Here is a 22,168-nt window from a genome sequence, read left to right as displayed (position 1 = left end):
CAGCTGGTAAGACAGGTGCAGCCATTTCTGGATGTGGATGGCCTGACCTCTGTCGTCCATGCACTGGTAACCTCCAGGCTCGATTACTGTAATGTGCTCTATGTGGGACTGCCTTTGAGGTTGGTCCGGAAGCTGCAGCTGGTGCCAAATGTAGCAGCGAGACTGCTCGCTGGGGCAGGGTATCATCAATATGTTACCCTACTGCTGAAATAATTGCACCGGATGCCCATTAGCTGCTGGGCCAAGTACAAGGCAGATGAGGGCCTCCTGCAAATGCCATCTTATCAGGAGGTCCGTTCTGCACAACATAGGAAGCAGACCTTTAGTGTTGTGGCATACGTGACACTTTACAATTTCCTCCCCTTAAATATTAGACAGGTGCCATTCCTGTTACGTTTTCGGCACCTTTGACACTGAAGACCTTCCTCTTTCAAAAAACCTTTTAAGTAGGGACCTTACCCCAGTCTGTGTCTGTGCTGGAATAGTTTTTAAAGATGTTTTTAAAGTTGTTTTTTAAATGATGTTTTGTTTTAATATGTTTTTAAAAGCATACCCTCTGCTGAGTTCTTAGTTGTCATATATCTGTTACTTTGTTTTGAGAATATTGTAAACATGCCAAATTTAATATTGTTGAGTATGTATAGCTATATCCAAAACTATGGCAGCCATATATATAGTAGTCATTTTTTATTTAGTTGGATGTGTTCAGTACATGTGCTATGTATTTTTATTGGATTCACCACAGTATGAGTTATTCTGCCTAGCAGTTTCCGCATTGTTAGACTTCTTTACATTAAAAGGTAAACAGAAGTTCTAGCAGTTAGGGTGTGGAGCCAAACTGCCAAATTTTGATTGTGTGTTAACACTTTATTTTCAATGGATAATAAAAGGATCCTTGCTTTACAAGTTTTAGCCAACTGTTGGGAGTTTTACGTGTGCGCTAGCATGAATAAACTTGCCTGTACATCTTTCTCCCCCCCCTCCCCCAATACACACAAGCTACACACAGTATGGTGACTTGGCTTTTCTGTACATTGAAACAACTATACTTTATTCAGGTCTTTTTAACTCCAGTTTAAGAGTTTAAGAAAGACTACCTAAATGCAAAACACTTCTCTCAGGCCTTTTTTTAGGCTGTTGGGGGATATTTCTTCTGTTTAACTATTACTGGGCACTGCCAAAATACAAAGCATTGACTTCACACTTTCACCTAACGTTATGTTTGAGAAAAGTATTAATATCAGTTTTATTCCACTGCTTTGGTTTTTGTGCACAAAACTCTACTTGTTATATTCTTTAATGCCTAACGGTATATTTGGGCACAGTTCAGATGTCAGTGCTACTTACAGATAGTTTCACGCAGATACCATTGCTGAGCTGTGGTATATGTATATCAGATGGATAGTCAACTTCACTTAACTATGAGTTGATTTAATCTGTTTATTTTTCAGATGGGAAAATATGTGACCATGTTATGGTTTAACATTATTTTCAGACTTTCAGTAATGGAGCAAAGTTCATAACAGTTTGAGTAAACAATCCAATTACTCAAGATTGTAAAGTAGGCTGTGCAAAATCTTTTCTAGAGTATATAATCTAAATGTACTGGTTAATAGCTCATTTAGGATTGATCTGCTCATCTACCTACTCATTATTCAAATGTAAAGCCATTTGAAAGCAATACTTGTAAATTTTGCTACTGGACATTTTATAGCTATTTTTACTTCCACATCAATTCAGTAAAATAGTTTGCAACATTCACAGAAGGCTTTCTTGCCTTTTTTTGAGGATTGAAAGTAGATTTAGCTCATGCATACACTTGTGACAATAAGTTTCAAATCACTGTTCAGTACAGGTGCTTTTAACATGTTACAGTGGCTAAGTGAATAGTGCAGCTGGTGAGAAATTGTTTAGTCTAAATGCTGGACTTTCATGCAAGGATTTCCTTGTGCTGAAAACTTCTTGTTTGGTTCTTTTCCCCCTCTGGCTGCTTTTCCCATTGCACAACGCTGTGAAGATCAGTCATAGAAGGTGGACTTCAAAGAAGCATCACAATGATGCAGATAAGCAAGAGGCATATTAAGATAAGACAAAAATTTACAAAGAGCTCTTGAAGCCTTTGGCGCGTTTGTGGGTTCACTTCAATGGTTGAAGCTCTCCTTATAGCAGAGCGGGTTATGTACTGGACCTTCTCCATGGCAACAGGGAAGTAGAATTTTAGGAAAATAGAGCAGATTTTTAAGAAGCAGTGGTTTTCAAGGACAGTAAAAAGTGTTTGATATCTTCTTTGTTTTGTTTTAAGAGTCTTTGTGGAGCTAGGAAAAGCAGGAAAGTGAAGTGTTAGAAATACAGCAAACAGTGCTTTGATCAGTGCAAGTGTAGATTATTTCAGAATGAACAAAATGCTTGAAACAAACACGTGAGATTTCTTTACTGTGGGAGACATTTTTTTACAGTGAAAACAAATATTATTAAGATTAAATATGTCTTGCAGTAATATTATACTGTATATGATACTGAAAAGAGCTGTTTGCAGTAGGTTTACCATGTGCTCTTATGGTAAAAACCATAACATTTTGAAGGAGAGAGTCATGCTTTCATACATGTCTAGAATCTAGCTCCTCGGTACTCCTTCAGCACTTGTTTGCAGATCATCAGTAGCAGTGGACGTGCTGCAAACACATCAGTATCTTGTAAAGCAGGCCTTAGAGATGTGGCTCATTTGCTATACCGGTTGTGACTTGTAACCCATCAAGTTCAATGTAGCCCACCAACCATGTATGGTGGTTCATTAGGGACTTGTTAAGCCTCCTATTTTTTATGCCTGCCAAAGACTGCAAAAACAGGGAGGTTGTCTTTTGAAATATACAGCTGGTGGGCTGTATTCACCTTGGGTCATATTGTGAAGGAATGTTTTATCTAAATACACTCCACAATCTCAGCTTGAATTTCTATTACTTCTTAGCTCTGTTTGATTCTATATAAATGAAGGGCAATGGACCATTAGCCATTAAAATATTTGCCGGAAACTACATTCAATACCCCCCCTTTTTTTTGGTTTACATTTGTCAAGTGTAGGTTCTTTTTTAAAAAAAGACTTCTCAAGGGACCTTGTAAAAATGGTATTCCTTCTTCTAGCCAAATATGGACTCAGTTATGCTAAAGTGTTTATCCTGCTCCGAGCAAGCTATAGTGAATACTAACAGATTTGTATTAAACACATTTGTTAAATGTGGTGTGGCACTTCACAGACATGCCTCATGGGCTCCTACTGGGAGAAAGGGTAGGATATAAATCTAATAAAATAATAAATAAAATAACTAGTTGATGGAAATAGTTATCAGTCTTTTGCTATTATGAATAAAAGCACACATACCCCTCTCCTGCATATAATATTTTAAGATGAAACTACAGTAGGGCCCCGCTTTTTGGCGTTCCATTAATACAGCACCAGCGGGGTGATCAGCTGGAGGGGGCTGGAGCTCCCCGCACTCCAGCTGATTGCGCCGGAGGAGGGAAAGATCAGCTGTAGCTCACTACAGCCGATCTTCTCTTCTGGCGCGATCAGACTCCCGCTCGAGCTGATTGCGCCCGAGAAAGGGAAGATCAGTTGTAGCATGCTACAGCTGATGTTATCCTCCTCGGGGGCGGTCAGACTCGCGCACTCCAGCTGATCGTGCCCGAGGAGGGAAAGATCAGCTGTAGGTTGTAACAGCCGATCTTCTCCGCTTCTGGCGCAATCAGACTCCCACTCGAACTGATTGCACCCGAGGAGGGGAAGGTCTGATCTTCTCCTCCTCTGGTGCGATCAGCGGGTTAGTTTCCAGACCCCCCCACTACAGCTGATCCGCTTTTCGGCGGTTTTTGCTTTCCGGCGGGGGTCTGGAACCTAACCTGTCGTATGAGTGGGGCCCTACTGTATTTTATGAAACTCTCCACACTCTCTGGAAGGGTCAGCAACATACTTGTTGATAGAATAGAATTTTTGGCAAGCTAGGCAGTTGCTTTTCTGTCGTTAAGAACTTGCATTTGTCAGTGTGAAGGCTTTTCAAAGAGTTAAGACTTAGTAATTAATTGTAACATAAAAGCAAACAGCCTTGATCTTGTTTCACTGCAATACATACAGCTTTCATGAATACTGTTGCTTGTAACTATTGCTCTTGACATTGAACGGGGAAAACCTTGGAAACACATTAGGATTCTTTCTTTTGTATCTGTGTACACGAGCTGAAAAGATCTTTTGAAGAACAGCATATTATTTATTTCATTGTTTTCTAAATAAACTTATTTTAACAAAATAGTTAGTGTTATTTCATTAGCCCACTAGAGGTCATTGGTCTACTACTAATATTCCTCTCTTGAAAGTTCATGCAAGAGAAAGAGATTGAAATGATGGGGAGACCATTAATATCACATATTTTTTGAAGAACAAGTCTATTCTGCCAGCAGTCAGTCTCTATTACCTCTCTCTCATGCTGCAACATTTTACTGACAACTGATGGCAGCAGTTAATTTCCGTACTAGAGCAGAGATTTATCTTATCCCACTTAAATCAGTTTTGGGATTCAGTTAAGAGGCTGGTGGCAGATCTGCACCTTATTATCTTATAATGAGCATTGTCAGGGATTGGGTATAATGAACAGCTAACAAAAAGGAGAATAAAAGCTAAATTAAATAGAAGTAGTGTGAACGTATTTTTGGGGAAAAGGATTTGGGTTGTTGAGAAAGGGCAGCAAACAACAGTATGGAAAAATGAGGGACAGCAGTGATAAGAGTGATAATAGGACCTGAGAAAAGAAATGAGAAAAGGGATGAACACGTATTAGAAGTGGATGAAGATTCTAGGGGGGAAAGTGAGATGAGACAGTAAGAGAAACAGAAGCTGAATTATAGAATGTTTATAGAATGGATCAGGAAAAAGGGTATATTTTCAGTCACAGAGAAAAGGCTCATTGTGATCTTATCTCTCCTGACATACTAAAAGTAAAACAAAAAAGTTTAATTAGCCTGTAAATCAAGGAAGAGAACATAGGGCAACTAAAATGTGTCTTGAGACTCTTCTCCTCCATTTACTGTAAGTTTAAAAAAACACAAACACCAGCTTTTCATAATTAAATAAAATAAGCATTCTTCATTACTATCTTATGCCTTTCCCCTCCACATAAGAACATACAGTGAAATGGATTAAGTTTTGCTGTTTCAGTTGATGGAAGAAGTAAGCATCTAAGGTTGCAATCCAGTACACACTTACCTGGGAGTAAGCCCCATTGAACCCAATGGAGCCTACTTCTGAGTAAACATGTACTGGATTGCAGCCAAACTCACCCATTTTTAATAAAATATAGGTTGCTATTATAATTTTTTTATTTTTTTAAGTGTGATAATAGCACAACACACTGGATACTTTTATGTTCACAATTCAGTATAAGTGGGGTATTTACATTTATGCTAACATTTGCAGAACACTCTGAGACCTTTCCCTAATCCATTACCTGTGTCTGAGATGATGTAACAGAATTTGCTGTGGTGCTGTTTCGTTGTGTTTCTAAAGGCATGTTGTGGCCAAAAAAGAAAAATGCAACTGATAGCTTTGAAAAAAAGTCTATAATAGAAATTAGGTAGTACCCGGCATATGCTGGGGGGTAAAGAAAGGCCGGGGAAGGAACTGGAAATCCCACCCCATATATACGGTCTGCCTTATAAATGTCGCAAGATGTCACGCTAAGAGTCGGAAACACACTATAAGTGCTGGGACACCTTTACCTTAATTTCTTGTAGAAAATCAGGTACTCTAAGAATAGGAAGATCTAGGACTGTTCTGTTTCTATCAATATATGAATAAATGCCTGTAGTAATATATTTCTATTATTTATTTAATTTATTATTTGATTTATATCCCGCCATTCCTCCCGGCAGGAGCCCGGGAGACCTATTACAAGGTCCAAAAGCAATTCTGAGTATGCAAAATGGGTGGATTTACCATGGTAGAAAATCTTCAGTCAATACCTGGAACTTAATCAAATAGTAACAGCTTTCTAGTGAAAATACAACTTTCATCTAGAAATAAGGTTAATTCTTTGTCGATGCAATAAAAATACCTTTAATTTTTGCTAACACTTTTACATGGGAATGAATCCCATTGAACATAGTGGCACTTCCTTCCAAGTAAACATGTATGGGGCTGCATTTTGAATTGAAATTATGGGTAGATAGAAATAGAAAAACTGATAAAGTAAATCTGGCCTTCAGTTGTATAAATAGTTTTGTCCTCTCTCAAATGATAAAATGAATGTTGATTTTATTTGCTTCTGTTTATGCTCTTGGTATGTGTGTTTATAATTATGTATTGGATCCAGATTTAGTCATGCTTAGAGTAGACCCATTGAAATGATGACTAACTTGAGTCCTGTTGATTTTGACAGTTCTGTTCAAAGCATGTCAATGGGTTGGATCCAACTAAGTCATACTTGAAGTTGACCCATTGAAATCAATGGATGTGATTCACTTAAGTCCATTGATTTCAGTGGTCCTGTTCAGAGTATGAATTAGTTGGCTCCAACCCTATCTTTATAATTAGGTTTGTGTTTTTAATCAAACACTTTAATGGTTGAAAATACTGTTATTGATAAATTTACATTGTCAGTAATATCTGGAGCCTAGTTGAAATAAACACCTTGTTAATGACACTGGCTGTAATCATGCACAAGATTAGAAGTTCTTAAATCTAATTTTTTTTTACTGGGATTTAAGTGACCTAACTCTACAGGATTGCAGCCACTGGTTAGGATCCAAAGAAACCAGGCTGCTAGATCTGTGCCCAACAGGTTTTTGGACTTGTGTTTCGTGAATAGCAGCAGCCTTCTATGCCACATGACAAACCATTTTTCCCATGATGGGACTTTGAAAAGCATTCAGGTATTGGGTCTGATGTTCAAGGAAGTGGGGGATCAAACCTCTCACTGGGCATGCAGGAGCCCTTGGGCTTCCCTAAGTTACGCTCTTGCTGCAGGTGATATTTATATGAAATATATTGGATTCTGCTTGCTTGGCTGTGGTAAAAAATGCATGTGCAAGATTCCATATTCAAACTAAAATTGTTTAGTTGAAATATAAGTGCAACAAATAAGTAAGATACTTTTAAAGAAAAACATTTGAATAGAATATTGAAAATGGATAACTTTAGGTAATAACTAATACAAAATGATAACTTTTTCAATAGAAAATTGAGAGTCTAGAAGAGAAGGGAAAATAACATTTCTGATGTGAATGTAGTATCATTTAATTTGTCCTTCAAAAAGAACTAAAATATAGCTGATTTCTTCCATCATGGTTCCCCTCGTCCCCAGGGACACTCAAAATACAAATGCTTTGATGTACCTGTATTTATTATCAAACAAACCTAAAACGATGCAGAAGGCAAGCAGTATTGGAGTTCTATATCAAGCTAATGTTTCTCAACAAAGGCTGCAGATTTTTTTCCCCCTAGTAGTATAGTTAATTTAGGAAACACAACCTCTGATATATTGTAATAAGAGCATATTCCCTTACCTCAACATCCAGTGATTACAGAAATACGTGATGAAATGCTCTGGGAAACTATAAAGCGTTCTCACCGAGTTTGTGGGAACAACTGAAGTTGGTGGAGGGAAAAAATAACAAAAGTTTCATAGGCAGGGCTCATGATGTCATCCAGGAATTTAACTCTGTCGATTGGTTATAGAAGGAGCTTTGTGAGAACAGGGGCATTGCACAGCTTAGATCATTTTATAGAGCAGTGATGTTTAGTACTTGAGCTATAAGGAAAAGGGGAGAGAGTAAAAAGGACTCTGCTTGTCTACAAAGTGAAGAAACTGAGCAGAGACATGTGAATTCAGTTAATTACATAGCGTATAGACATCACTTTTCTTTGGCAAAATCTTTCACTATTGCCCAACTGCACTTACTGTTTTTAGTAACTGTTCTATAAAACTATATATAAAATAAAAAACTGAAATACATGTTCTCCTTTTGCACATACTGATTAATATTCAGGATCAATTTTTCCAGTGATCAGGACTGTAGTCCATAGACAGATGCAGTTATTAGCTCTACATGCTTACTGTGGCTTTGGTCTAAACAAGTATCTCTCACATGCCACATGCTGCTTGAAATTCTGAGTTTCAAAATAGTTTGTGATAGGGAAGGGGCATCTGCTGTTGAAAGGGTTTCTGTGTATGAGAGGAAATCAAAATTTCCTCTTGTGGTATGCTTAGAGTAAGTCTTTGGGTTGTGGTCTAGATAATTTGTCTATTTATGCTGAAAAGTAGATATGGTAGCCTGTTCGTTGTGTACACTTCTGACTTAAAAGAGCTCAAGAAACTTCATTAATGTGGGGTGAATTTCTGAAATTATTGGCAAAATACTTTTCATAAGACACATGGAATCACTTCTTAACTTAATGTAAGTGATTTTGTTTTCTTACATATCACGAAGCGTGTATCAGATTAGCATTTTTAGGAGTGACGCAAATAGCACTTTTTAACAGCAGTGTAGTTGCTATTGTTGGGGTGATAAATCTAGGCCTTCAAGAAAAATGAATTTGTAGTTTAAATTTTTTTTTTGTCTTTTGCAGATAAGATACCCTTTTATTTTACCACATGTGACTACAAATGACATCATTTTCGTATGGATAGAATGTAAGCTGTTGAAAGTTGCATCTTGAGTTTCATTTAGCGCATTTGTTTTAACAGTGACATTTTAATGGTTAGATATGCAATTACATTGTACAGATTAATTTAGAAAAGATATTTTGTTATTGAATGGCAACTGTATTAATATTTATGCACCATTCTTCCATAAATAGAAGAAATGCTCTTTAATTTTTCCCCTGTACATTTGAGTATTTTTAATGACACATCTACACTGGATGGCCGATATAGTTGTTTGGTTACATTGGGCTCCGGTGCTTTGCAAATAGGTTGAGCCTGCTTTATTATGCTTACATGTTGGCTCCTGGCATCAGCACACCAGAAGTCATAAGTTAGCCCTAGTGTAAGAATCATTGTTATATAAGGTATAAAGGGCTTTTTGTATTCTTATAATTCTTATTAAAAAAAAAAGACATTAATGGCTGCCATAGACTGCTTTAGACCGATGGTCCTTGTGGTGAACATTAGAAGCAACTTCCTGGAGATTCTGGTATTTCCTTTGAGTTCATTTTACAGGAGATGTCAGGGATTAATAATCATAAGCATCTAAAGAATGTGCTCGACCACAAGTTGTGATGGCACCTCCTCTTATTTGCTTGTACAGTGTCTGATAGGATTGGACTCCAGATAATTCTCCACGCCCACCCCAAATTTCTGTACCTAAAACAATCTAACAATGCTAGAAGCTTGCAGCCAAAGAGATGATTATTTTACACCAATTTGTGAATTTTTGCTCTTCCACCCCATTTGCCTTTTTACTCTTGCTTCTCTCTTAGTAATGCCAGGTCATCCTGCTATTCCTTGCAGGTCTCCTGTCTACATAACTCTGAAAAGTGTAGTAGTCCTCCCAAGGTTTTATATCTGGAAACCCTGTGGTCCTTTAGCTGCTTACCCCTACCTAGGTTTCCAAAAGCTCCCCTTTCTGTTCAGTTCTTTTCCGTCAACAGCTTATAGTCACTCAACCCCTGCTGTACCTAGTCTCTGTGTAAGGTTGGTGTACTTTTTTCTGGGACTGTGTTTTCCTCAACTCAATGTTACTTCCTTATTCTTGTGTGCTTGCGTATATCTATACTTTCTTTTGTTACCTTGACACTTGACCACCACCTGCTGTCCTGGCATTTCAGCTGCACCAACAGTACTCACCCTCTCCATAGATCCTCTTTTCTCATTTCATTTGTCTTCATTGCCCATTTTCTCAGGTGCTTGTTTCTATCACCTACTGTTCCCTTGCTTCATGAGCAAACTGCCTACTCACCTTCCTTAATCTTTCCTGTGGTGGGATTCCTTTGCCCTCAGCTTCCTTATCTCCTGGAATCTCATCCCACTTTCTAGCCCTCAGTGTCCCTATGTTGCTCCCATAGCCACACTATTCTTAGGGCTAATGTGAGGTTTTAATTCCAGCTCTGTTAAGCCAGTTTTTTATATGTAGAATTAGAATATTTGTGAACTTTCCTTTGACATCACACCTGTTTATCCAATCTTAGTCAGAAGCTTTGTCACCAGATCATGGAATTTTATGTTTTATCTAGACATAATTCCTTAAGTGGCATGCAAATAAATGTGACCCATCCATCCCTGCATTTAATATTTGTATGTTTTGTGTAACTTCTATTATGTATGTGTCCACATCTGTGAAGAGACGGAAAAAATTTGAAGGACCTTCTGAGCATGTCAGTCATGTACAGAGAAAATAATACACTTATTTAATTCCTAAAATGCATGAGAAAAATCTGAACATAATGGATGACTTGTAATATTAGTACATATAAAAGTAGTTCATATGTTTAAACTTTGGACTGACTTTCATTTTCTTCAGAGGACAAAAATGTGCAGCTGCTGCTTACATGACCTTAAATGGAAATTATCTGGGCTTTCTCCAGAGGGATTATGAACCTACTACTAGAGCATATTTCCCTTTATTTGTTTATAGAGATCTGGTAAAAAAAAAATTGGGGGTCATACCTAAGGAGAGAGTTGTTTTATACTTTGTTGTTGCAGATTATTGGCTTTTTTTAAAAAAAATGTACACACGAAATAATTCTGACATTTCATATACTTGTTTCTAAAACTGCAGGTGTATCTCTGTTTATACTGTAAACAGATATTCATCTGTATGAAGTGCTTAACAGCCTGATCTTAGAAGCAACAGAACCCCCCAAATGCCTATTTAGGACAGGATTGAAGGACTGTGAGCAAGCATGATGTCCTCCGGACTTGGCTAGGGCGATATGCTAGCATTATTGCCGTTAGTTTCTCACTGCATGCCTAGGAACTTCCTTTCTCACCAGGGTGCCAAAAATATTTTAAACCATGATTGAGGCACTCTGTTGGTACAAACCTATGTGCATGTGGGCCATGTCTTAGTAGTAGAGTGTGACCCAGATTCAATTGCTGGCATCTCCAGTTTTAAAGGATCTCTTAATAGCATGACTTGAAAAAGTATTCTGTCTGAGACCATGGGGAGTTATTACCAGTCACAGCAGACAATGAGATAGGTGGACCATTGGGTCGAACCCAGCCTTGTACTTAAGTACTAACCTGGTAGCCATAGGCAAGAAGGAATTGCTAGCAGGCATGTGCATGGAATTCCATGCAGGCAAGTGGGTGGACTGGTGGAGGAGAGATGGAGTGATCCATTCATCCTGTTTATCCAACATAGAAATGCAGCAGGTTGTTGCAAGAGGGATGGAGCTCCGCATACCTCTTCGGCCAGACTCAGCAGGCTATTGTTTTATTTTATTTTATTTTATTTTATTTTTTTGGTAAGTTAGCAACTTTTGTGGACTTAATTACAAGGCTGGGCTAAATCAACATAAGAGAGTCTCATATGTTTATAAATGTATTTATTGTTGGATTGCAACTCACATGCAGTACAGTAAGGAGGACCTGGCCTACATGCCTGTAATGAGAACATGTATTTGCACAAATTAGATCTCTGACCCAAAGCCAAGTATCATAGTGATATTGTGTACAATCACTCTTCAGAAGAGAGGCAGTTATAAAGCTTTTCCTTTCCTTTCCTCTTCTTCCTCCTTTTTTATTTTTTTGGAATTGGATTTTTAAATATATCTTGATTATCTTGTTTGATTCTGTGTCATTTTTTTAGACTTGCCCTCTTGGTAGACCCATATCATTTTTAAAGTTGTTTTTCTTATTAAAAACAATTTATTGCTTTAGAAAAAGGAAACTAAGTCTGCCTTTGAAGACTGTTCGGAAACTTAAACTAGTACAAAGAGCTGCAGCCAGAGTGCTAACTGGGGCTGGTTATAGGGACCATACGACTCCCTTGTTACAACAGATCCACTGGCTGCCAGTTCGTTTCCGGTTACAATTCAAAGTGCTGGTTTTGACCTATAAAGCTCTACACAGCTTAGGTCCAGGCTATTTGTCAGACCGTATCTCCCTATATGAGCCTGCCCGGGCCCTGAGATCTTCAGGAGAGGTCCTTCTCTCAGTCCCAACACCTTCGCAAGTGTGTTTGGTGGAGACACAAGATAGGGCCTTTTCGGTGGCTGCCCCTAGGTTCTGGAACTCCCTTCCTAGGGAGGTACGAATGGCCCCTTCCTTGTTATCCTTTCATCAGCAGACAAAGACTTTTTTATACCGACAGGCTTTTAGTATAGAAGGTATTTAAGATAGGACTCTATAAGGTCGATTGTATTGTCCCATGGTATTACCTGTATTATTTTAAATTGTGTTTTTTTTGTATTTTAGTTGTATGCTTCATGGTTTTAATGTCGTGAATAGTTTAATTGTATTTTAATTGTATATTTTTGTATGCTTTTAACCATATGTAGTTTTTATTTGTAAGCCGCCCTGAGTTCCAGCTTTGGGAAAAGGGCGGGGTAAAAATAAAGATTCATTCATTCACTATTCACTGGGAACAAAACCAGAAAGTTTGCTTGACTAATAACAAATAAGACCAACTTTAGAATGTTAGCATAGAGTATGAGAATGCTGTTTTCTGTTTTGAGAGTTCTTTCTTTGCTGCACCCTAGTCTGGTTCTAAAGGGAGATGAAGGATGATGTGGTGGACAACATATTATATCTGCACAAAATAAAAAGATTTGTATTCTCTCTGTTGTGGAGTTGGAAGTATGCATTGTGGACTGATTGCAATGCCAGCACTTTTTCAACCACAATGATAATGGGAAATGCTGCTAATTGTACTCATGGACAAATAAAAAAGTGAAAATAGGCAGACAGGAGTGAATGGATGAGGATCTTCAGAGCTGCTGGCATAGATAAAATGTATTGCAAAAGAGGCCCTAACGATTGTGAACATTATTACAGGACCCCCGCCATAAAGTGGAAATTGCCGTAAAGTGGAACCCCATTGAGTATAATGGGGCGCGTTGCGTGAAAATGACGCAAAAATGACGCAAAATGCTGCAAAAGCGGCTTTAATATGGGGAATGAAAGCCGCCGCATTAGCAGAACGCCGGGGAGTGGGGCCCTACTGTACTGGTATTTAATAAGGTAAAATGAAAACAAGTATCTGCACTGTTCGTGGTGTCATATACAGCAAAATAGTTTTAAGATCGTATAGAAAACACTAACATATTTCAAGCCCTCAGCATCACCATGAAGATTTTTTTTCTTCCTCTTGGTATTCTATAGCCTTTAAAGCAGTATAGAGTCATGGACACGTCAAACTGGCTTTAATGTTAAGAAGGCTATGAATCCTCTTCTTTGGCCTGTTTGGAATGCTTATAGAAATAAAGCTAAAAGCTAGGTTGTTAGGTTGGACCTTACAGTGTGAATGCATAATCATTTCTTCCTTCCATGTATCTTGTTTCTTCAGAAAACATTACTTATTTGGCATAAACAGCATCAGCTGATGTGCTAAGAGTCTTGTAACTCTGTGGCTGTGCTGAGTGTTTTTCTGATAAACTTTTCCAAGAAGCATTGAGATTAGCTGTGTTCTTTGACATGTTATGAGTGCTGGATGAACGCATACGCAAAGGCATATGAAGGAGAGATAAAAGGCTGAAAGGCCAGTAGAGGTACTGTTCCAGTAAGCAAGAATTCTGGAACTGGATTATCTCCAGCAATTATAGACTAGAGGCCAAAGATTGCATTTGTCACTCAAGCTGTTATGGTTTTTCAACTGTGGTTTACATTTCTGCCAGGAGGGCATTCTTTCTCTGTACACAGAATTTACTGTACTGATTTAGAATAGAGGCTTTCAAGGCTTAAGCAGCAACTGGTCTGAATCTCCCCAGTGAATCAGTAGGCACAATTCACTCTTTCCCACTGGTCTGCCTAGACTTGTGTCTGGAGAAAGAGGGAAATTAATGAACGCATAGGGCTATAGACAATAATAGCTTGTGAGGGTATTATAATGGTCAGCTGCAGCTGAGCAGTGGCCAATGGGAAGAGAGACTCCATGCCTTTACTGGTGCATGTTGTGAGGCAGTGGAGGCAAGGGGCAGTTAGAAGCACTCAGCATGGTATAAGGTAGCCCCATCTACCTCTACCTCTGCCACCTCTTAACACTAATAGGTTTGTGGGGTCACTCTCCCTCTCCTTTACTGTGTTTCTCAGTGGTGATGAATGAATACTGTACCCTTCTCCTTCCCTTATAAGCCAAGCTATCAATGAGTATAAATCCATGTGGCCTCAACAGAAAGAATTCTGGACAAGCAACAAAAAATAACACCAGCCCCACATTCATAAATATGGATTGGCTGTTAGGTTTTTGATAATATCAGCCAATCAGCACAAACAAAGGCATATACCCAGTTAATTTAAATGAGATAAAAGGAGAGATGGGTGTCCATAATTTGTCTCTTTCCTTTTTTCTGTTTTAAGAAAAGGCTCATGCTTATGTTGGTAGTTATTTGACTTTTGGTAGGAAAGGCCTGGTTCACACATGATTTCCTTGGTTTAAAAAGACTGGAGAAGGTGTCTAAACATTTTACTTGGAGCCAGTATCATCAAAATATTGGTCCATATTAAACACATGATACAGATATGATACAGTAGGTTCCGTTCTGGACCCCCGCCGTAAAGCGGAACCCCATTGACTTTAATGGGGCGCGTCACACCAAAATGCCGCAAAAGTGGCTTTAAAAGAGGGAAGGAAAGCCACCGCATTAGCGGAACGCCGGGAAGCGGGGCCCTACTGTACTTCATTGTACAGGGGGCTGTTTATAATGGCAGCTTTATATCAATTTTCAGTGCCTCATTTGATGCATATAAGTAAATGTGTAGACCTCATAGCAGGGCTGCACAATATGTGAGCCACCAAGAGGTACACAGCCCACCAGCCAAGTATGGTATTTACCCAGAGTCTCAGTAAACTTCCTATATTTGTTGCCTGTATAATACTACAGAAATTATGGCTAGGCTGCATTTAGCTTTGTGGATCACAGATGGTATCGGCCTGTTCTATGTAGTGAAGTATAAAACTGGCTCTGAAGGAATAATGATAGTGATTTTTTTGTTAATGACTATAAACAATTCATAAGACACAATAGCTACTCATGAAACTCTTGTTAACCATAATAGGTGGTAGGAACTCTTTGTGCCTATTTGTTTGTTGATAAAGAAACCCCATAGCTGTTGTCCCATCTCCTATTAAATACAGGGTGGAATCCACCAAAATTAGTAACTATAAGTCCCACTGATTTTCATGAAAGATTTAGGTACATTCTTAAATCTCTTCCATTGAAATCAGTGAAATTTCATAACAGTACATAGCTTTGGCTTGATTGTACAAATAGAAGTTAGTCCCATAATGTTTTCTGGAAGGTACAGCCTACTCTCTGGGAAGTATGCATAAGATTACATCCTTTATGACATGTACTTTCTGCCATATTTAATAACAAGCAAAATGCTAAAAAAAATCTGACAGTGTAATCCTAATACATGTCTACTTGAAAATAAGCCCCATTGATTTCAATGAGATTTAAGTGCTAGGTAAATGTGCATAGGGTTATAGTCTGAGTGTTTAATTTAGGGTCATAGTGTTGTGGAGAATCATCCTTTCTATCTAAAACAACATAGATTCTCTCCCACTTTTCTTGCAAAATGGAGGAAATTGGTGATGCTCATTTCAATAAATAGTCATTTGAATGAGAACTATGTTGAGCAATACAATATTCCTCTTGGTTTATTATAAAGACCGATATAAAGGAATTCTGGTGTTTGCGTCTTCTGCAGAATTTCTTTGTGTTGGCATATCCGAGAGGTCTTAGATATAAATAGTAATAAATAAATGTACACTGGAGAATCAAGTGAAATTTTGGAAACTTCAGAATTAACTGCTGATTTTTCCAGGCAGAATCTAGGAGGCAGTATGGAATGACAGGTTTAGCAGTGAGTGCTAATTCTTGTGCTCCTTTGTAGACTGCTTCAGCCTGTTGTATCTGGTGCCAGCAAACATTCTTATGCTTTAGTTTATCTCGCATGTTAGGAGCTTTCCGTATGCATGATTATAGGAAAAAATTCATGTACATCAGGAGTGGCTAACCTATGGCCCTCCAAATATTGTTGGACTACAGCTCAAATCATCCCTGATATTTGACCATGCCTATTGGGATTGATGGGAGTTGGAGTCTAGCAACATCTAGAGGCCATAGTTTAGCCACTTCTGATCTAGACCATACATACTTGTTGCACCATGCACATGTAAATGAGGAGTGCAGTTTCATGAATCCTCATCCATGTCTAGAAACATGCATACATATAAAATGAAAAAGGCACTGCAGGCATCCCGCTATAGAAAATCTGTGCATGGCATAGTCACTTTGAACAAGTTGCATGTTTTCTCATGTTCACCATTGTATTTTCATGTATTTTCATTAATGGGCACAACTTCTACTCACACAAGGCAGTCTTAGAACTCCTGTAAAGATGGTAGATACATGTTTTCCTCAGATGGCCTTTATCAAGCTGCTGACTTTTAAAAGTCAAGTGTCATATCAAGTACCCTTTATAGTGTCAAGTGGCAGAGGTTCATTTTCTGGAATGGAGCCAAATGGTTAAACACTTTAACTTTTTTCTCCACAATATATTGCTTGGCAATCTTTCCATTTTCTTCATGGGCTTCTTGCAGTTACAAGAAATATAGAGCATAAGAAGTTCCTTGCTTTACCAGATGGTAGTAGCCACACTGGTAGCATGGTTCCTTCCCCTTGTGAGTGGCTGGGTTTGCTATGTACCAGTCCTGCTAGGTTCTTGGAAAACACTTCATTTGGCCATCAGAGTGCTCCACATACGTAAACTAGCATCAGGACTCCATTATATTTTCCTGGCTGTCCAAGAAAAGGACACCAACATATTCTGTTGTTGTTATTGAATTTGTGGTGGGCATGTGGTTTTTGTTTTCAAAGCCAGGAGATCTTTTTTATACTTTGGTTAGATCATTCAGTCCTACTCTTTAAATGACTTCTACAATCTGAGGAAGCAGTCATAGTTATATAGCCATGGCCAGCTATATGCTATAGCCAGCATGTTTGTTTTTTTGCATTCCACAATGTTAAATTGAAAATACCCCCATGCTATTCTGTAGCTTCCCATAAGCTCATTTCAAAACAAAATGTGACAAAATTTCTCGTCAGAACTCAAACACTTGCTTAACAACCCTCTTCAGTTTTCATGGCGATACACAAAACCCTTAGAATCTAGAGTTCAAAGTGTAAAACAAGAGGGGGGGGGAATCCAGACCCCTGTTGGACTTTTTTCTGTCAGTGGTCTCATAATTTCTTGAAATTAAAAATCAGTCATGTTCACAGAGGACCTGTAATCCTATTACTGACCTTGCCCCATACTCTTGACCTTCATCTTCTGCAGTTTAAAGTTTCAAGGTATGGCTGATTGATTAAAGAAATTTAACATTGGAGTGTATGATAGCGCAGGCATGCTCAGTAAGAACTAACTGTGAGTGTTCTAAAAGCTCACGGCTGCTTGGCTTAGCTGATCAGAGAGCCACACCCATGCCAGACATTTTTTCCACTTTAAACAGTTATGGCTTTCCCAAAAGAATCCTGGGAAGTGTAGTTTGTGAAAGGTGCTGAGAGTTGTTAGGAGACTGACAGAGCTCCAGTGGCTAGAGTAGTTTAACAGTTAGCCCCTCTTCCAAGAGAATTCTGAGAATTGTAGCTCTGTGAGGGGAATAGAGCATCTCCAGACCTAGCAACACCTTTCATAAACTACACTTCCCAGGATTCTTTCGGGAAAACCATGACTGTTTAAAGTGGAATAATGTCTGGTGCGGATGTGGCCAGGAACAGATTTGGTTTAAATTTGAGTGGGAGATTACATGTGCCTGCTGTAGAATAAAAAAGGTGGTGGAAACCCTGAAAAACAATGATACTGTTTACAATCTTTTCCTTTTGGAAAGGAAAGGGACTTTCCATCTGCCCAGTGCCCACCACCCAATTTCCTCCACATCCCCTAAACCTTCCTCCCTACCCCTCCCCTTCGTCCCCTCCTCTTCCCTACCCCCTCTCTCCCTCCCTGCCCCTCCCCCAGGTCAGTTTCACCTATCCTAAGCATGATTGTACAGGAGTAAATCCCATTGAACTCAATAAACATGTAAATGATCGAACCTGGCCTTCCTCCTTCTCCTTCCTATGCCCTCTCTTTTGCTCCTCCCTCCCTCTTCCCCCTTTCTCCTCTCCTCGCCTCCTCCCCCATGGTTGGTTTCACCTATCCTAAGCATGATTGCATGGGAGTGAATCCCATTGAACTCATTAAGCATGCAAATGATCAGACCTGCCTTTTCCCTCCCCTCTCCTCTTCTATTTCCTGCTCCTCCCTTCTTCCTTTCTCTTCGTTCTTCTCCCCTCCTCCCCCATGGTCAGTTTCACTTATCCTAAACATGATTGCAGGGGAATAAATCCCACTGAACACATTAAGCATGCAAATAATCAATCCATTCTCAGGAAATTTGCACAGGATCCCATTTCTTACCTCCCAGATTAAAAAGCAGAGAAATTCACTAATAGGCAAAAAACCCTTGTGGTTTAAGAACATACCTATAGCCAACAGATATTGCTATCAAACTAAACATAGGGAAATTGGGCAGCTATAGTGCATGCACCAGAACCAGAAATTTTAGAATGTGAGGTGAAAGCTGCTGTTAATATACTTGAAAGAAACAAATCACCAGGAACAGATGGCATACCAATAGAGTTGCTACAAGCTACTGAGACTGAATCTGTCCAAATTTTGACAAAAATTTGTCAACAAATATGGAAAATAAAACAATGGTCCTCAGATTGGAAGCTTTCAATATGCATCCCTATTCCAAAGAAAGGGGATCCCAGGGAATGCAGTAATTATCAAACTATTGCCTTAATATCCCATGCAAGTAAAGTAATGCTCAAGATTCTACAACAAAGGCTCTTATCGTATATGGAATGAGAAATGCCAGACGTCCAAGCTGGATTTAGAAAGGGAAGAGGCACCAGAGATCATATGACAAACATACGTTGGATAATGGAATGGAGCAAGGAATTTCAGAAGAAAATCACCCTGTGCTTTATAGACTACAGCAAAGCCTTTGACTGTGTAGATCATGAAAAACTATGGAATGCCTTAAAAGAAATGGGGGTGCCACATCATCTGATTGTCCTGATGCTCAACCTATACTCTGGGCAAGAGGCTACTATAAGGACAGAATGTGGAGAAACCGATTGGTTCCCCATCGGAAAGGGTGTGAGACAGGGGTGTATTTATCACCCTACTTGTTTAATACACAGAACATATCATATAGAAAGTGGGATTGGACCAAGATGAAGGACCTCCTCTCTGAGATATTGTATGCTCTACAAATTTGTAAAATTCAAACACAATTTGGGTTGATCTTTCACAGTCCATTCCACTTCCTGCGTAGCTTGAAAGAATTTGGTAACATGTTCCTCATTAATGAATATGTATTCATTTGTGTGTGTGTGTATGCAACACTTGGAAAACCCTCCATTTGGAAACAACCTTGTACCTAAACATTGTTTTATACATCATACAGCTGTACTACATGAATACAGATAAAAATGTCACAGTTACAATACACTTCTACAATATTTATTATAGAGGTTTCACAGAAGAGTATACTTAAAGTGTATTTGTGTGTTTGCATATATGTTGGCCATAGGCAATCCAAAGATTTATTTTATTGTCAGTCAGCCACAGCATTTGGCATTGCTTGTTTTCTTGATCTTTCTATTAACAGTAGTGCTGACACCAGATGGATTATTATAAGAATTAGTATTAGTATGTGGTCTTGTTCACTGTTGAGAACATTATAATACTGGTGTTTTGCTGTAGCTTCAAACATGGTGAAATATTGTGATGACCATTAGTGAATTCAAATGTACTGGGAAGATAATATGAACACTTATTAAAACAAGTGTTTCTATACTTAGGAGAGACCTTCTGTTATCTCTGGAAAATTCCAGACACACTTGCTCTGAAAGTCATCTGAAGCGCCACCTAGAAGTGTTGTCCATAATATTGGCCAGAATATAAGTGGAAGGCTTTCAGGCAAATGTGTTACGAACTTAGGTGCAGGAACTGCTTTCTTTGTTCATTTTTTTTAACATTATGTGTTAAGATTTTTAGCTGGTCCATAGGTATGTAATATGAGTCACCCCATTGGAAACAGTTCTGTCACTGCAGTGTGCTGGCTCCAGATGGTGCTATAAAGAAAAGAAGATGAATTAGAATATCACAAATGAGACAAAAATAATATTTTCCTCAATATTTGGTTACCATTACATTGACTCTTCTTTTGACTACTTGTATAGTAGGATAACCAGGAAAGGGGAAGCAGAATTAATGTTTAGTTAAGACTGAACAAGAATGGAGGTGTCAGTGCCTTTATGAGCTATTTACAGTCTTCTGCCAAACTGTAGAATTGTCAGATGCATTTGCGTTAATATGGTGTCAGTTGAAAGACCATGATGATATACTCCGTTGCTGTTTAATTTCTCACAAAGTTGTTAATGGAGCTCAGAATTCAGAATATAAGCTTTCTGCATTTCTCTTAAATAGCTACCTGTATTTGTCAAATCCTCTGTGATGATATACAGTGCCTTGCAAAAGTAATCAGACCCCCTCGACCAATGCTTTCATATTACTGAATTTAAAATGGCACACTGTAATTTCGTTCTGTATGAAATTTTATTTTGAAACACTGAAACTCAAAATCAATTATTGTAAGGTGACATTGGTTTTATGTTGGGAAACGTTTGTAAGAAACAAAAAAATGAAACATGCCGCTTTCATAAGTATTCAACCCCTGTGCTGTGGAAGCTCCAAGTTTACACAGATGAAAGAAATTACTCTATGGAGGTCACAATTACCTTACCATTGGCCTCCGCCTGTGAACCATTAAAGTTGCTGTCACATTGTCAGGATAAAAACCCCACTGTTGAAGGCTCATTGGTCAGGCTGTGTTTCTGAAGGAAAATGAAGACCAAAGAGCATTCTACAGAAGTGAGAGAGAATGTAATACAAATGCATAGATTAGGAAGAGGGTACAAAATATTATCCAAGTGTTTGGATATCCCAGTGTGCACAGTTGAATCAATAATCAGGAAGTGGAAGCTGCATCGCACCACGCAGGCACTGCCAAGAAAAGGCTGTCCCTCAAAACTCAGCACTCGAACAAAGAGGAGACTTGTGAGAGAAGCCGTAGAGGCCAACAATCACTTTGAAGGAGCTACAGTGGCCAGTGGCTGGGAATGAGTAATGGTGCACTAGTCAACCATATTAAGAGCTCTGCATAAGACTGGCCTGTATGGGAGGGTAGCAAGAAAGAAGCCATTACTCAAAAAGTACCATCTGAAAGCCCATCTGGAGTTTGCCAGAAAGATTGAGAGTGCCCCAGCTGCGATGTAGGAAAAGGTTTTGTGGTCAGATGAGACCAAGATAGAGCTTTTTGGCCAAAACTCAATGCGCTATGCATGGCACAAACCTAACACTGCCCATGCTTCAAAACACACCATCTGTACAGTAAAGTATGGTGGTGGCAGCTTCATGCTGTGGGGATGCTTCTCATCAACAGGGACTGGGCATTTTGTTAAAATTGAAGGAAGAATGGATGGAGCAAAATACAGGGAAATACTGCAAGAGAACCTGCTTCAGTCCACTAAAAAACTGCAGCTTGGGAGGAAATTCACTTTTCAGCAAGACAGTGATCCCAAGCACAAGGCCAAAGCAACATTGGAGTGGCTCAAGAACAAAAAGGTGAATGTTCTACAGTGGCCCAGTCAAAGTCCTGACCTCAATCCCATTGACAATCTGTAGCGCATTTTGAAAATTGTGGTCCACAAGTGACGCCCAACCAACCTGAATGACCTGGAGTGAATCTGCCCAGAAGAATGGGCCAAAATCCCTCTGACACTGTGTGCAGAGCTGGTACATACCTACCCCAAAAGACTTAAAGCTGTTATTGCAGTGAAAGGTGGCTCTACCAAATATTAATGTATGGGGGTTGAATGAGCAACATGCTTCAGTGTTTTGTTTCT

At 38.9% G+C, this 22,168-nt stretch overlaps 2 protein-coding genes across 9 annotated transcripts in view; one reads left to right on the top strand and one right to left on the bottom strand.

The window, feature by feature from the left end:
* Positions 1-22,168, top strand: part of CEP85L (centrosomal protein 85 like) — a 146,038-nt gene that overhangs the window by 76,968 nt on the left and 46,902 nt on the right. The window lies entirely within an intron of this gene.
* Positions 655-7,716, bottom strand: PLN (phospholamban). Its single transcript, XM_061623707.1, has 2 exons — positions 7,549-7,716; positions 655-2,315 (listed from the first exon to the last, which is right to left on the bottom strand). Exons 1-2 carry the CDS (start codon positions 7,554-7,556, stop codon positions 2,039-2,041), a joined length of 285 nt encoding a protein of 94 aa, XP_061479691.1. The 5' UTR covers positions 7,557-7,716; the 3' UTR covers positions 655-2,038.

Source organism: Rhineura floridana, chromosome 4, assembly GCF_030035675.1.
Source record: "Rhineura floridana isolate rRhiFlo1 chromosome 4, rRhiFlo1.hap2, whole genome shotgun sequence".
Classification (NCBI taxonomy): Eukaryota; Metazoa; Chordata; class Lepidosauria; order Squamata; family Rhineuridae; genus Rhineura; species Rhineura floridana.
Note: the sequence above shows the minus strand (reverse complement) of the source record. Positions and strands in the feature narration are given on the sequence as shown.